Source organism: Mustela erminea, chromosome 13, assembly GCF_009829155.1.
Source record: "Mustela erminea isolate mMusErm1 chromosome 13, mMusErm1.Pri, whole genome shotgun sequence".
Classification (NCBI taxonomy): domain Eukaryota; kingdom Metazoa; phylum Chordata; class Mammalia; order Carnivora; family Mustelidae; genus Mustela; species Mustela erminea.
The window spans coordinates 87,070,462-87,087,766 of NC_045626.1; the positions used below are offsets into that span (position 1 = coordinate 87,070,462).

Here is a 17,305-nt window from a genome sequence, read left to right on the forward strand (position 1 = left end):
CAGCACTGAAAATGCAGACCCAATTCCCACAATTAGCCTGCAAATCCCGCCCAGACAGAGCAGGATTTGGCAGCATTAGTGGCAGGCGTGTGAATGGCAGAGCCATTAGTGGCCACTGTCCCTCCCAGAGCTCAGAGAGACCCTCCTTCCCTAAGCCACTCCCTGGCATCCAGTTAGCAAGCAGCTTGCTCTGTGTGTTACACTTTGGCGATTGGTTCCAAAGTACATTGTAAATCCTAACCGTTGCATTTTGATCTTCTAAACCCTCAGTATGCCAAGAAATGACTTTGCAGCTTTACGCTTGACGCGTGTCAGTTGGGCAGGGGATAAGGGAAGACATTGAGAGAGACTCCAGGGATGGGGGGCTTAACGAGGTCAGAGACAAGTGAAACCCCTTTCTGCCCCACTCCTGAGTGAGCCTGGCACAGCTTCTAAGCTGGCCGCTGTCTCAGACAGTCCTGACAACACGTCCTGCTTTGCTCTGCAGCCCTGGGCGGGCCTAGGGCCCTGCTCCGGGGGGTGGCGCGGGGCCCGGTACCTGTGCAGTGTTGCTGCAGTCGCCTGATCTCGGCATGCAGCCCCTTAAGGGTGCTGGCATGCTCCCGCTGAAGGAAGAGGAGGTTCTTCTGGGCACTGTGCAACTGGTTCTCCAGGTTTGTGGCTGCCATGCTGACATCCAGATGACCTGCGGGAAACACAGACCCTGGTGGCTGTCTCTGACAATGAGGGTTGTGGGTAGAAGGCTGGAGGAGGGCGCCGCCTTTCGCCTGCCCTCCTTGGCTTTGAGGAGGTTGCAGGCAGCGTGAGGTCTGGCTTTGGAGGCCGAAGGGATACATCAGACCTGGGTGCCCGGATTCTAAATCCTAGCCTTTCCAATGCCACACAATATCCAAAAGACTGTGAGCAAAACTGCTAGATTGCCAAAGATTTCTCTGACAAAGTACACACGGACAGCTTCCTCTCAGGAAAACTGGGCACCTGGGCAATGGGGCGAATGTTTCCTCAAAATGGTATTGGGAGCTGGCCAAAGTGAGGAGGAGGAGGGAGAGGCAGGGAGAGTTCTAGAAGGAAGTCCCTGGATTTCACAGAGCTGAGAGGAGTCCAATATCTTTCTTTGGGAAAGGGCCGTGTGGTGACTACGGGAATCTGGAGTCTGTCCCCAAACCCTGCCTCCCTGCCCATGGTGGCTTCAGTCATCAGTCATCAGCTGCTCTCCCAGGGCCTCAGATTCTCTGCCTTTACTGTAATTCGAGAAATGTGAAGCCAATTGGTCTTTCTGGAAAAGCTACCAAAGAAATTCAAGACGCCTTGCACAGCACTGAAAAATGGCAAAGGACGAAATGTGCATTATTTGCTTATAAATTATTCGTGCAAATACAGAACCTCAGAGTGCAGTTTTCCTCATTTGCTATGCCAAAGAGCCCTCCCAGAGGAATACCATTTCTCAAAGGGCTTCCAGTATGTGGCTGGCTCTGGAGATGACCACACGCCCAGGTACTGTCACCACACTGGGTGACACTAGTCACTGTGACTTGTAAGGTCAGTGACACAGTTGCAACCCCAGCTCTAGAGCTAAGAAAAGTTCATAACTGGACACGCATCTTCACTTACACGGAAAAGCTTCCTGCCATCTCTGCAGGGCACAGGCCTCACTCCAAAGTAAAGTTAAGGAGGAAACAGTGTGACAGGCAAGCCTGAGAGGGAGGGTAAAAGGAACAGGTAGAGAGCTACAAAAGGACATGCCCGGCAGCCGAGGGGCACAGCCCAGCGACCGCTGGCAGTGTTAGCCACTTCCCCTCATCCAGGACGGGGTGGGGGTGCAATTTGGCAAAGTGTGTCTAGAGCCTGGGAGTGTATCATCCCTCTGACTTCACGATTCCACTTCCTGGAACTGACCGAAGGAAAAGATTTACTTTTGTGTGAAAAGAGGTAGCTGTGACCATGGTTGTTACAGTGCCGTTGAGTCAGAAACAGAATCCAACAAGAGGGAGCTGGCTGGGCAAATTACAGTGATGGCTTCTAGGGAGCAGAGATGAGATTTCCCAGGCCTCTCTCTAACTCAACTTCAAGCTGCAGCTGAGGCCAGGGCTGAGTTCCCATCAGACAGAGCTTTTCCATGAGGAGCGGTGAGCAGCCTTCCAGTTTCCACCCCGAAGGCTTGTGTTTGCTACAAGCGCAGGTGCTCCTGTCCAGGCCCTGGGCTAGGCAGGGACTTCCACCCGGGACCAGGGCTCTGGAGAGCCGATGCTGCCCGGCCAGTGCATGGTCCAAGAGCGGGACGCTGACCTTCATGCAGGAGCCAGCCATGCGCAGGGGCACGGGTGGGCTGGCAGGCGTGCTCCTGTGGAAAGGAGCCCCCTCTGGCTTCCTGCTTGATGATAACTTTATAGACAGGCCTTGGTAAAGAATATGGGGAACATTAACATTTCAAAACAGTTTTGTCCAGCACCAGTCATACAAGATGAGATGTGCCCATAATCTACCATAAGGGGCCAGAAGGGGAGTAAAAATAGGACCTCAGCAGCCACCCTGTTCTAATCACAGCGTGCTACTACGTTTTACTTGTAATGAATTTAAATCGGATTTAAAGAAGCATTCACATTCTACTTGCCTCAGTGGATCAGCAGCTTTGAATTATACTTAATCTGTAATATATTAGTTCACCAGAAATAAGCACAGAAATAAGAACGTGCCCTTGAAGCTTCCCATTGTCATGCTCTGACAGTCTGGAGAGAAACACAAGGTGAACAGAAAGACTAGGAGTCTATAAGGTGCAGAGCTGGCAAGGGAGCCATGGCGACGCCACCTAAGGCCCCGACAGCAGGAGGACAGGCGTTGTCAACCCCGCAGCACCTCACTTGACTGGTGCCCTCCCCTCCTCCGCACTCTGTACTAACATAACAGGCCCAAGTGAGGAGATGCTATCTGGGCGGGGATCCCTCTAGCTGTTGGATACACAGCAAACAGTGCAGGCCCACTTACACCCGAGGAAGCGAGTCAAGTCTCCTAATGGTATCCAAGCTACTCAATTCTCTTCCATCTGCTCAAAAGACTGACAATATCACTGACTTCCTGATGACAAGGTTGCTATAGCTTAAAAGAAAGTGATGCTTTCAATTTCTTATTCTTAGCTCTTGTGACATGCAATCACGGTCATGACCTCATCCTTCCAGTAAACTGGCGAGAACGAAGCTACAGAAGCCTCCCGTTTAGACCACAGAGACACAGCTGGGAGATGTGGCTAATTTGGAGGAAGAAATGAAGGTGGTCCTGAGAGGCTTAATTCAGAATTTCTAAGACACTCTGGGAGTCGGAGACATGAAGGAGAATTTGTGACTCACCCATGAAAGGGTCAGTGTGACGGATGAAGGTAAAAATGCAGGGCGTCTACTACCCATGAATAATACATCCTGCTTGAGTAAAGGCATTCATCCCCTCTCGACGGTGTGTCAACCAGTAATGGAGGGCGACGCTCCCAGAGCACGGCTTGCACAACACCGCACTTTGTGTCAAAAGGGCATATGCTACAAATTGTGGGTTCTTTGTATTGCGGCTTTTTGTCTCGAGGCAATCCAATTTTGTTTCTAAGCATCGCTGGGAGGTGTCAGCAATTTCACAGTTATTGGCTTGGCCAAAGGCAGCGCGGCCTGGACACTGTCCTCCTCTCCTCTCAGAGATGCTGTCCTCAGCTGCGAAAGATGGGCTTCCAAGTGACTGGCATTCCAGGGACCGGCCATGGTGGCAACCAGAGGGCAGGACCCCCACCCACGGTATACATGGCTCAGCCAGGGTTCTCGGGCCGAGGCAGCAGACACGGTATCCTGAAGGGAGACCGCTGAGCAGGCTACTGTGACCACGATTTGGAGGTTAAGCCACACACGGATGTTTTTCCTGTGGCAAATTCATTAGGTAGTTAATTTCTGTTAATTGGCGATTCACTCCTCATGTTGGAAAAATTAATGTTTGACAAAGGCTTGCTGTTCCAAATTCTACAGAGGGGTTTTGGAGACTTGGCCAAGACCGCCTCCCAGCGTGGGGAGGGATGTTAACACAGTCTCCTGGTGATAACATGCTTTTAATGACGGTCCTTGGAGAGATGTTGGCCCCGACCTCCCCGAGGCTGCTCTGCGGCAGCACGAGGACAAATGGCCTGTCAGTAGCTCGTGTGCGATGCTCATCCAAACTCACAAGTAATGTTCTTTCCTCTCTTTCAGAGCATTAATGTATAAATGATGACACGATAATTTTATTTATGGGCCATCTCCACTTGTACACGCACCAAGTGCTCTCCTATCACTTACGTCATTTGTTCTTGCAATACTCCCCCGAGGAGAAACAGGAATATCCCACCGACGAGGGAACTCATCAATCAGGGAATGCTGCATCTGAGCCTTGCGGCTTCTCTGGGTCCTCAGGCTCTGTGGGTGAGAATCCTGAAGGCTGGGGGAGGTCTCAATTCCATGCCGGAATCCAGATGCTTTTCCAAACGTCTGCATCACAGCTCAAATGCTCTGACCCGGCGCGGGGAATAAGCAGGGCACCTCGCGGTGGCCGCTCGGCACGGGAGCACGGTGCCCTCCAGCCGCACCAGGCCCGGACAAACGTGACGGCCTACACGGCACTGCTCACAGGGGCAGGATCCACGGGCTCTCTGCGCTCCAGCTTAGACAGACAATGACCGAAGGGCACCGCTCACCAGCCAGTGTGGCAAAAAGTCTCACCAGTTGTCTAGGAAGCTGGCTGAGGGCAGGGCACTCTGGGCCTAGCAGGACGCTTTATGAAGCCACTAAGCTAGCTTGAGGAGAAGTATTAGGGCACACATAGCATCGCATGTGTCCTGGTCTTTGGGGTCTAGGAGGGTGCCCAGCCTGAAAGCCAGGGCCACACTCCCTGTCGTCGTCTGGGGCTGACTCAGCAATGAGTCTGTGTGGGGTCAAAAGGCCACACCTCTGCCCCGCTGCCCGGAGCAGCTCTGGTGCTTCGATGGGGAAGGACAAAAGCCAGACTCGCTTTTGCCCCCTTTTAAACACATACCTTTTTCCTCAACATCCCTCCTGAACACACACGCAGATCTTGCCTACATTTTCATCTGCAAACACAGCCCTGACCATGTCGCATCCCTGTGATGCATCCCGGAGGCCCCGCCTGCTCCGCTTGCCCTCCCTAGCCTCCCTCCACATTAGTGCCCCCGCCCCCGCCAGGGCCTCCATCGAAACCGCTGTCCTCCCCCACCTCATCTGCCACACCCCTCCCTCAACACAGGGCCTTTGCATGCCTTGTTCCCTCCATGTGGAATTCTCCCGGCAAACTACCTCCTACCCTCTTGCCTAATGAACTTCCATTCTTCCTTCAGATCTGAACTCATGCGTTACCAGCCGGCTTCAGATAATTTTACAATGCTTCCTATGTTGCCAAGTGGAGGTCTTCACAAGAATTACACGCATTAATAAAAAATCACTACAGCAGCACTGATTTGAACATGACCTCATCGCCAACTCCTTGACACGCCAGAAGCAATATTTTAAAGTGTGCTTTACCACATTTCTTAGACTAAAGCAATGGAGTATTTTTGATGGGAAAGGGTCCCACCATTTAAAAATGGGAAACTTCTTTGTTCCTGGGCAATCAAAAGCACACTTATCTTTTCTCTAACACAAAGCCTGTGGAACCAGGGTAATAATTTTAGAATCTGAAAAAATAGCACACTAGCACTCACATGGTAGCTGTGAATTAGTTATAAGAAGCTATTTTAGATTCTAGTCATGAATAAGTTATAACCCATTCACGTTAGGTTCCCTCAAGCCACGACTGATCAGAAGAGCTGCAGTCCATCCTGCTGCCCTCTCTGCGCCTTTGGCAAGGCCTGTGACCTGATGGGAACCGCCTGGCCCTGAGCAAGCCGTGGTGTCCCAGTGTTCTGTGACAAGGACCTCTGTGGCCTTCTCCTGGGGACTCTGTGTGCCACTCTCCTACAGGTCCTAGAGTGTAGGCATTGCCATGGAGAAAACGGAGGTTGGCCAGGGACAAAGGCAGCAAGTGTAGACATTCAGTGTGAGCGGAGTTCTAGCAGAGAAGTGATTTTTTTTAAGGCAGATTTCCTGGACTCAAACAGTTGCGGGTCAGAAAACCTTCAAAATCAGTTAGCTATTCCAACCCCCCTTTATTTCAAGATTAAGAAACCGAGGCCCAAAGACAACTTGCTCAACACGGGGAGATAAACAAGATCAGAATAGACAAGCTCTTGAGGAGGCTCACCGGGATTAAATCTGAACCCCATCTTGTCACCTAAACAACTAATTCACAGAGTTGTTCCAAGAGCAAACTGCAGCCACATACAGTGTCCGGGTGCAGTCAGTGCAGTTAGCTGTAACTCAGTGTGAGCTGTAAATGTTATAAATGTTAGCTATGTTGTTTTCATGTAAATGTTGGCCCACAATTATGCAAACATACCCCCAAGTTGCTTAGTGAGTCCTACCTTCCAGTATTTCCAAAACATCATCTAAGTATGGAAATGAGTAAGCGAAGAAATTCTAGTTACCTCTACAGAGAGAAACATAAAAGGAAACAGAAGCATTTTCTGCTGGCCTTTATCTTCCATTTGCACTGGAGAGAAGCATGTGGGCAGAGAATAAAGAGGCAGAGCAAGGCGCCCTCAGGGACTGTAAAGCCTGCTTCTCACTTAGAAACAATCTGAAATGCTCTACAAGAAGCTAAAAAAGGTCCAAGACTAATTAGGCCATCAACTCTCAATCCAAAATACCTGCTTTTAGGAAAGAAAACTTAACTGTCTCTGAAAATGAATACTGACATTATTCTGAATTCACAACAGTCCTAGGTAAAAAACTGTTTTAAGTTGTAGGACCTATTTCCACTTGCACATGTATTTAAGAAATTCAACTTTTAAAATTCCCAAGAATTAGGACATCATTGCCAGGGTATGTAAGCATTCAATGACCACTCCAGAAATATTCTGGTAAAGAGAATGAATACCTTGACAAAGTGGAAGCAAAAAGGGGCACCTTGGTGTCTCAGTCATTTGGGCGTCCAACTCTTGATTTCTGCTCAGGTCATGACCTTGGGGTCATGAGATGGAGCCCTACACTGGGCTCTCTTTCCTTGGTGTGGAGTCTGCTTGGGATTCTCTCTCCCTCTCCCCTTCCTCCACTCATAGTTTCTCTCTAATGAAAAAAAAGAAAACGAAAACAAAAACAAACCGGAAGCAAAAAAATGTTGAAAACAAAAGATGCAATTGTTCTTGAAAATGATGGAAAATCTTTGCTAATCATTCTTAGAGAATCAGATTTTTAAAAGTTTTATTTAGGGTTGCCTGGGTGGCCCAATCAGTTGAATGGCCCGCCCTTGGCTCAGGTCATAATCCTAGGATCCTGGGCTTGAGCCTTGCATCAGGTTCCTGCTCAGGGGGGTCGCCTGCTTCCCCCCCTCCCTCTGCCTGCCACTTCCCTTACTTGTATATGTGCTCTCTCTCAAATAAATAAAATCTTAAAAAAAAAGTTTTTAAAAATTTATTTGAGAGAAAGCGTAAGCATGAGGGGCAGAGCAGATGGAGATGATGGAGTGTCTCTGGCTAGGTAGGTGGCACATCTTTTTAAAATAGGTATGTCCCCAAAAGCTAAAAGAGGAAAACTCCAATAGAAAGCAAAAAAAAAAAAAAAGAAAAAAAAAGAAAAGCATCTTCTGTTTTTTTTTTTTTTTTGCAAGATACCATCTCACAAAGTAATCTGAATGTCTGCTGATAAGAGGTTAGCATAGCATGCAAACTCTGAGATCATCACAAATGGTCATGTAGGTATGTATTTACCAACAAGGAAATAGTCTATGACAGGGTAAGTCAAGAAAGTATATAAAAGCTGTATATTTAATGTCATAGTTTTGCCTATATAAATGGAGACAACATCTAGAAGTATACACAACAAAGTGTTAAAAGCATTTATCTCTAGATGGTGGATTGTGGATGGTTTTACTTCTTAAAAATTCTATTTTGATACTCCCTAAAGGTGCTTAAATGATGAATATGTATTATAGTCAGAAAAAAATTAAAAAGTGATCTCTCTCAAAAAAAGATAAGCATCAACTATCCACTAGCAAAGCAGTATCATGTTTTTAATTATCTTGTTCCAGGATAGTCTTGGGTCACTTGAATTGTTTACCAGAACCAAGAATAATTAACGGGAAGGCCATTTTTACAAAAGCAACAATTAGGGTCTCCCCGAGACACGCAATGATCACCACCATGTGCACTTGAGTACATCCCTGCTCCCATGCATTATGCATTCTTGTAATTCTCTGACATTATCCATCATAAAGTACAAGGCCCATCAACGATTCTTTAGACACTGACAGCCATTTCCTCCTGAAAGCATGTGCAGCCTAACATTAAAGTGGTAATAGATATGATTAGAGAGATTGGCAATTAGACACGGGAATGTGATACGTGGCTGTCTGGGAAGTCTGCAGTCACCAGGGGCCTCCACGATGGATTTATTAACCAAGTTTCTCTGCAGTCTGATTATCTCATACTTGAAGAGTTTCTATTTGGCTTCTATTTAAAAACGACGTCAGGTGTCTACACACTGGTAGGTTCTCAGCCCCTCCACATGAAAACATCTCAGTCTGTGTTTCAGATTGTCTAAGAGTGTCTCTAAGTGGGCAGTGCAGGCCAAGGTGGGCAGATGCATGAGCTCCACGGCCTAAAATCACATGGTACCTTCTCGGAGTGCCCTGAGCCTCCAAGAACACTGGGCTACTTAATAGCCAGAATGCCCACACCATGTGGCAGACACATCAGCACCAGCAGCCCCCATCTCCTGGCTAGGGGTGGGGGGGTGGGGGTCGATGTCCAGACATAATACCAGTAGAGACTCAGCTCAGCACTTTTTGCTTCAAAGAGAAAAGTCTTAAAGACTTTTTTTTTTTTTTTTTTAAGTCTTAAAGACTTAAAGTCACCTCCAGGGAAAGAGATGGCCAAGTGGTGGCTCCACTTGGCCCTTCCCACTCTCCCTGTGGTCTTCCTCCTGTCCTTCCGCACAGCATCCAGGATGACGGCCCTCTGGGGACCACCCCGGTAACCTCATTTCAGAGGCTAGAGATGAAAACATTCACAACTCAATAGCAATGCCACTTGCAAACTTCTAGTAAACTTGTCATTTACCAAGATGGTCCTGAGCCAATAATTTAGGGACATATGTCTCCCACTTACCACAAATACAGTTCTATCTAGTGATATTTTCCTTTAAATGGAAGGGAAAATAAGCAGGTCATATCTGATGAGTGTTTCCATTTCTACACTGACTGTGATTACTGCAGATTTTAATTGTCTACTAGTGGGTAACCTAAAAGATGTAGTGACCCAAATGCAGAACTGCCTTTTCACCATAATGAAATAGAAGATTCTCCTTAAATCTTAGCACTTGATGATCACAATCTAAATTGTATGTCCTAGGCTGAGAAGCTGTGTTCACTTGCTTTAAAAATATCTCTCGATATGCTCTGCCAAACAGATGAACCACTTCAACTGATTTAACTGATAGGGCTTCCTTTATCCATCTTGTGGACCTGCCTAATTACAGTGTAGATTTCAAGGAAAGAAAGGTATTACTAACTGAAGCTCTATGCATTTCAATTTAGCTTTTTTTTTTTTTTTTAAACTTTTCCTTTATTGCTTACAAAAGGCAGAACAGTCAATAGTTTCATTAGTGTTAATGGGACATATTTAGCTAAACCCTTACGGGGTGTCTGAGAAGATGATCACTTACAGAGAAAAGAGACCTTATCCTTGTGATTTAGGTGGGTGAACTCTGCCCAGTCCCTCTGCGTCATCTCAGACAGCTTTGTCATTTAGCTCGGCAATTGAGCCAAAACGATTCACTTCCTCTCACTTGCCCTTCTGCAAAATCAGTCTGCACTAATTATTTCAGAAGAGTTTAAACAGGGAAAACAATAGAGATCTTCAAAATTATTAAAATGGTCTAACAATAGTCAATTCAATAACCAAGGTTACAATGGCCAGGCACTTAATTTCAGTAATTACATATCCTCTGATGATCACTAGTAAAATATTTTTTATTGGACACTTATTTTTATGAATAACATAGCTTGAATACCAGTAATTTGAAAAGAAGATAAACTTAGTCTTTTAAGGAGGCATTTACCTAGATCTTCATCTCCTATCACTTTTTTTGAATGGCTTCAGCATGTCCACCTATGGCCATGTGACCCTTTGACTCTCCATCCTGTGATCTGACAGTCCTGACCTGAGATTACTCAGTTCCTGCAGTTTCCTTTCTGTGAGCTTCCTGTCTGTGCAGAGTGAATGAGGCACATTTACTGGTAGCATTTCAGGCTGACTACCATAAAGTTCTTTCTGCTCACAATGAGTCTTTATTATGTCAGTGCACAAGAGAACTCCCAGGATCCCGTACTTCTCTAGGTTCCAGAGAGGAGGAAAACTCTTCATGAAACATGGATCCACGGAGGTCTGTCACTTCAACAGGCAATGCTGAGAGCCAGATGTAGCTGATGGGCTCAAGGGGGCTGCCAGGTGCTGTACGTGCCATCTTTGGGCTCATCTTTGCAACCTAATTTGGATCACGCTAGATCATACTAGATAGATGAGCCACCAGTACATTAGTGGAAATAAAGAAAAATAAAGAGAAGCAAAATGAGAGGGAGGGCAGCTGTACTTCACAGATGAGCTATCAGCGGTGGGAGGAGTGCAGAAGAAATTGGGTAAAGTAAACATCATTGTGTTCTGTAAGGAATTTCCAAAGAATGGAGCACAGTTCAGCATTCTCTTATTCTTAATGACCTTGACCTTTTAAAGGTCATGATTCTTTTACACTTTTGTCACTTTTTTCATTTGTACAACTGTCTCTTATTGTTTTCCCTTGTATCTGACCCATGCTCCCATGACGGGGTTAACTAGAATCTTGGTTCAAGACGCACTCTTCCAGGGCCCACTTTTATCTGGATACTTTTAATGAGCACTCGATGTATCCACATCTTTGGAAATGAGCAATTTGGGCTTAGCGTGTCCAGATTTTCCATTTGAAGTCCCAAATTCTTTGGTTGGGTGTTTCAGCATCTTCTGGTTTCTCCAACTCTGGTTAAAGTCTGTGGGTCAGCTGGGAGCCTGGGGGGTTTGCTTTTCCTCCTGTTTTTCATCAGGTCATGTGAGGGGGACACTTTTCTCGCTGGGGGTATGGGGACGTGTGTGGAGTAACTTCCACCTCAGGGAGACAGCTGCTATATGTGTGCCCCATGATGCTTTTCAGCTGGCTCTGCCGTGCTCTTCCTGGGGTTTGGCCACTGCAGTTGAGTGTGCTAATGGTGATGGTGTTGGATGACAAGTTGTTCTGTCTCTGCCCTAACCCAGCCTCTGGGTCAGTCCAAGCCATCTGGGCAAGAAAATACTCAAAGACATTTTTTTCGTCATGAGAAGCTAAAAATCATTCATCAGTGTAAGTATGGCTATTATTGACGAGCTGTCAATGCGCCAGGCTCGTAGGTAGATCATTATTTAATTACTGAAACTGTTATGCAAGATGGGTATGATTATGCCCATTTTTTAAGGAACAAGGGCTCAGAGAAGTAAGAAACTTGCCTCAGCTGACAAGTATTGTGTATGAGCTAAACACAAATCTGTTTCCAAAGGGGACATCTTCTCCCCCTTGGGCCTGCCCGGTGCTGTCCTCCACTTCCAATGTGCAGAGTTTGGTACCACAAGGTCTCATGGCAGCTTCGGGAGAAGGTGTCCATCCTGGCTGTTCACAGTGCACGGTGGAGCTTTCCATCCCAGTGGCCGTTACAGAAGGGGGCAGGTATGGCGGTAGTGACAGCTGGCGCCTCCCGCCTGGCGCAGCAGGTGCTGGCCATGGTGCTGAGCACCCCCAGTGCTGCACCTCACCGAATCCTTACCACAGCCCAGTGGGGTGGGTACTTAACTATCTTTCACTTTCACGTGCTGGAAAACAGGCACAGACTGCTTAGATGGTCTGCTCTGTGGAGATCACACTCCAGCCTGGTATTATCTTGCTGCTTTGTAGCTCCCTCCTTTCTTTCTGAGGGGGGAGTTGTGCTAATATAGGCCTGCATTTTTAGACAGGGAAGACCTGGCCCTTGGCTCAGAATTTCTTTTCACTGAATCTTAAAGCATCCTGCAACAAGGTTTTACCAAGGTGTAACCTCCTCAATCAGCTGCAGTCCTGTGGAAGGTGGACTGCATAAGTGAACTCTAGTCATCTATGGGCCCTGGCGACATAGCAGGGTACGAATTAACCCCCCATAGGCATGGTTTGAATCCTAGCCCTGTCTTGTATTAACCATGCAACTTTGGACAAGCGATGTCTAGCTTTCTGGGCATCACTCTCCTCATCTGCGAAATGGGAAGGCGGCACCCATTTTGTCAGGGTTGCTAGGAAAATGAAATGAGCTCCTCTGAAGACGCACTAGCCAATAGGACCTAGGTCGGTGATTCAGTCTACTCTCTGCTGTCTGGGAGAGCGGTCACGGGCCACACTGAGCACCTGAAATGCAGTTAGTAGGTCTGAGAATCACTTTTACCCCCTTGAATTTATTCTGATTTGAATTAGTTCAAATTTAAATAGCCCCATATGGCCAGGGGCTACCACACTGGGCAGCAGAGATGAAAAGCATTTAGAACCATGCCTGAAGTGTGCGCTTGCTACCATTTGACTGTAGTGTGGAGAATCACCCAAACAAGTTTCCCAGGCACCCCCAGACACCATTACGGGTCTGTTCTCGCTCTGCAAGAATGATTTAACAGTTTTATCTTAGCTGCCATCATCATCACTCTCCCATTTTTTGTCTCCCTAGCATTTATCACTATCTACAATTTGGTCATTTATCTCTCTTATATTATCAGAATGTAAACTCCATGGGAACAAGGGCCTTTCTGTCTGTTCCCTGCTATGTCTCCAACACCTTGAATAATGAATGCCTCCCTCTAGCAATCGGAGTTGTCCTTTTGGGAAAGAGTTCCCTGTGGTGCTTTAGTGGTGCTTTCAGCCAATCTCTGGTCCGACATCCTGCCCTGTTAGGTTGTGTATTTTGTATTGGTGAGGGGAGAGAATGTTGAACTATTTCTCCCACTGGCATGGGAATAAGGCAAAGGAGGGAAGGATAGCCCGTTCACACATGACTTTGGGGAATCTCTCAAATAAAAAGACCCCAAAACTATCAGGCCATATAAAAATGAAGTTTAATTTCAGTGGAAGGGAAAGTGTGGGTGTGTTCGGTATATTCTGAGTTTGTGACATATGGGATCTTGTTGGGGCAGCTTATTTACAGGTGGAAAAATTATTTCTGTCATAAGTCAACCATGTCAATCCTTGGTGCACAACATCGAACTCAGGATGGGGCTGTGCCACGTGCAGATCAAAGGCTTGGTTCACGCCAGAGGAACTTTTCATTGGAGTCAAAGACTCAGAAATGAGGAAATGCTCATGTCAAGCTTCGAAGAGGCTTTCCTGGGCCATGACGTGAGAAAAATGTGGACAATGCAGCAAGTTCTCTGTTAAGCTGACTTTATTCCATTCACAGGACCATTCTTTATTTCTACTGTCAGACTACTCATTTCAAAAATGTACTGTTACAGGACTTCTGAAAGCCCGGGAACCGCTTGAATCACTAAGAGGTTATGGTGAGCAGAAGCAGCTGGACATCATCGGTTTTATTTTTTACCTTTTGAAGTTGCCGAGGCCTGTTAGAATAGGCTGAGCAACCCATCCTCCTTTTAAACCTGTGCCTAGAGGTTAACTATCAAGCCAGCATATGCTCCTCGGCACCCACTGTGTACTCAGTCCTATGCCTACAATCTACTGGGGTTGTGAGACTCAGCCAAAGAGAACAAAGTATAATGAAATCCTCATGAGGTATACGCCAAGTACAGGGGCCAGGGGAAGGGTTTGCCTCCCACGGCACCCAAAGTGCTTTCTGATTTACCTGCTGTCTCCCACATGAGGCTGTATACATCCCTGGGAGGCAGGGTCCCGGTCATTTAAGCATTCCCAGGGCTGTCTGTACTGCCAGGCATGTGGGAGCCCCTGGTGAGTGCTGAGAGGAGCAGGACTGCCGGGGCAGAGATGGTTTTGTTTTGAAGAGGGACCAGGTTCACACTGGAGAAGGTGCTTCTGGTGAGGTAAATGTGGGGTCTTTAGAGTAGCAGTGAGGCCAAGTTGAACATGGAAAGAACATTCTGGGGAGTGGTAGAAAATAAGGTTAGACAAAAAAACCAGGGTTGGATTTCAGTTGCTTATTAAAAGCCACTCAGAAAAATGGAGCTGGAAGAAGAGAAAGAAAATGGGGGAAAACTGAGGTTTTATCCAACAGAGGCGAAACCTGGAGTGTTTAGTCTGGCGGCGCAGGATTATGGAAGGCCAGAGCCTGACAGCACATCCTCCTGCTCTGGGGAAACCACCTGCACAGAATGCTTTCAATGCCTCGTGCCAAGCTATGCCCTTTTACACACTCATTTTACACATTAACAAACAAGCTTCGACAGGTTCAATAACTTGAAGTCACAGCTAGCAGCGTGGCAGGGCTGGCCTTCATCCCCAACTGGGCTGACCATGGCCACGCCCTTAGCCCGGGGCCCTGCTCCTCGTCCCACCTGAAGGTGACAACCCACAGATGCTTTAGTGCGTGCCCTGCAGAAGCAGAACATTGTTTGCTCCACGTTCCATTTGTTCTAAGTCCTCTCCTGCCCTTTTCTTTCCCCATATGTTAAGTTTTAAGCTTCTCGGGCCTATTCTTTTTTTGCTTGATGCTAACTAGAAGTCCAGGGCTTACACTTGAGGATGCTGCTCATGAAAAAAAAAAAAAAAGATCTCAGAATAAAAAAAATATTTCTTTCCTCCTAAAGCTGCAGTAAAGCAGACATTCCTTTGTGTCTGGGTTAAGAAGCTAATTCTTTTTTTTTTTTCCTAGATTTTATTTGTGTGCGAGAGAGCGCGCGCGCGCATGCGCATGCACACAAGCAGGGGGAGTGGCAGGCAGAAGGAGAAGCAGGCTCCCACGGAGCAGGGAGCCTGATGTGGCGCTTGATCCCAGAACCCTGGGATCATGACCTGACCTGAAGGCAGACACTTAACTGTCTGAGTCACCCAAGCGCTCCAAGACACTGGTTCTGTTAAAGAACTACAATCGTACTCCGCTCTCCTGTGTGGAAATGAATACTTCTGTTTCACTACCAAACAAGTATTTTAAGACAGCTCGTCATTAGAGATTGTTGCTAATTCACTTAAAATATAACTTTTGATTTCAAAAAGTTTGCTTTTCTAATTAGTTGTCTCATTGATAATTTATTGATTTATTTATTTGAGAGAGAGCGAGAAAAAGTAGGAGAAAGCTAGCAGGGTGGAGGGGCAGAGGGAGAGGGGGAAACAGGCTCCCCACTGAGCAGAGAGCCCAATATGAATTCCCAGGATCCTGGGATCATGACCTGAGCCGAAGGTAGGTGCTTAAATGACTGAGCCATCCAGGCGCCAGTGATTTTTTTGTTTTAATAATACAACTTAAAATGACATTTCTTATGTGAAAATATAGAAACCTTTAAGGTTTCCTGGTTAGAGAGGGGCCTGGCATTTCTCTCTTCCTATGGAAGATTAAAATAAATGTAGACACTGACAAAATCCTTACTCGGATGGACTTTGAGTGTGTCCATCCACATCACCATCGGTGCCACACTCAGATGGCTAAACAGAATGGGGAGTAGAAAGGGGAGGCTGCATCCCTGCTGGGGGCAGTTCAACCTAGCAGAGAGTGGGAAGAGTGGTGACTGCTTGGGTCTTGAAGAGCTGGCCCGCCTCTGCAGTCTGACTCTAACTTGCTCTCCATAAGCAGCTTTTTCTCTTTGTTAGAGAATCGATGCAGTCATTGTTTTGTGGCTGATGTAAGATACACATATCTATGTACATACATACAACATACATATTTCAAGAGCAGACGGAATTCACGCATGAATGTTATGATGTGAGACAACTGTAAGCAGTCGGAATTAAAGGAAGAACACAAGGTGTTCCATCCACTTGAGAGTGTGACCCAGTTAGAGCGGTGGTTCTCGTCTGGGCACCGGGGTTGTCACAATCAGGTAAGGGGCATGTCCGGCATCTAGTGGGGAGAGGTAAGGCATGCTGCAGAATGGCCTACAATGCACAGGACAGATCTCACAACAGAGAACGATGCAGCCTGAAACAGTACGGTGGCTGAGAAGCCCGGGGCTCGAGTCAATCTAATTGGAGGCAGGCCTTTTTTTTTTTCTTTTGCTTGAGGTTTACCCCGCTCTCCTTGGGTTTCCTGGCTTGCCAGTAAGCTGCGGGTGGATGGAGCTCTTAGGGACCAGCTCCAGCCATACACGGTGTTCTCCCTGCAATCAGCTGCTGACCCGAGAGGGAAGGGCAGCTGTTTGAGAGAGCTTCTCCCCCACCGCTGAAGCTCCCGGTGAGGTGCAGCTGAGGGAAGGTGCTGCTTTACCGGCCTCCCTATGCTGGCCAGAAACACATGCACTGCCTTTCTTTCTTTTGCTTGGAAGAAACGAGCTGCATGTAAACTCCAATTTGCTCAAGAATATGTTCTTGGGGCACCTGGGTGGCTTTAAAGCCTCTGTCTTCGGCTCGGGTCATGGTCCCAGGGTCCTGGGATAGAGCCCTGCATCAGGCTCTCTGTTCAGCAGGGAGCCTGCTTCCCTCTCTCTCTGCCTGCCTCTCTGCCTGCTTGGGATCTCTTTCTGTCAAATAAAAGTCTATTAAAAAAAAGAAGAATATAATAATGTTCCTCCCTTTATCTGACAGTCTAAGATGTCTTTTCCTATAAATGCTTAAGACCTGAGAAGCGGAAAGGGCGAATATGAGATTTCTGAAACCCCAAATAGGGACTCCAGTATTACGGTTACAAAAGTGATATTTTTAGAGATGATAAATGGATATATCAAAATTGACCCAATATACACTTTCCATGGGAGTACTTTGATCTAGAACAGTTAATGAATCTCTAGGATATTTTGATGTCTAAAGGCTTTAACATTTCTTGAATGCAAAGGAATTCCTGTTTTTAAGGAGACCATTAAATAGTATATATGAATCTTAAAAGGATTTTAAGGACTCCAAATTAATTTATAAAACCATGCCATGCCAAAACCCCTAAAATTTACGCATACTAGCACTTTAAGAAAAGCTTTCCAGGCTGGGAAAAATGAAAAAACAGGCTCCATAATCACCAGGAAATGCTATTTATAAAAAAGAGCCATAATTTAAACTTCATTATTTGCACA

At 46.7% G+C, this 17,305-nt stretch overlaps 1 protein-coding gene across 4 annotated transcripts in view; it reads right to left on the reverse strand.

The window, feature by feature from the left end:
- The window catches only part of CCDC92 (coiled-coil domain containing 92), a 30,752-nt gene that overhangs the window by 3,644 nt on the left and 9,803 nt on the right, over window positions 1–17,305 (reverse strand). For 2 of the 4 annotated variants that reach the window (XM_032309806.1, XM_032309804.1), the window contains exon 2: window positions 539–685. In XM_032309806.1, the coding sequence (XP_032165697.1) occupies window positions 539–668 (130 nt within the window). In that variant the 5' untranslated portion in view covers window positions 669–685. Of the gene's footprint in view, window positions 1–538; window positions 686–6,990; window positions 7,106–10,169; window positions 10,257–17,305 lie in introns of those variants that run through there. The other 2 variants (XM_032309805.1, XM_032309803.1) reach the window with 2 other exon arrangements.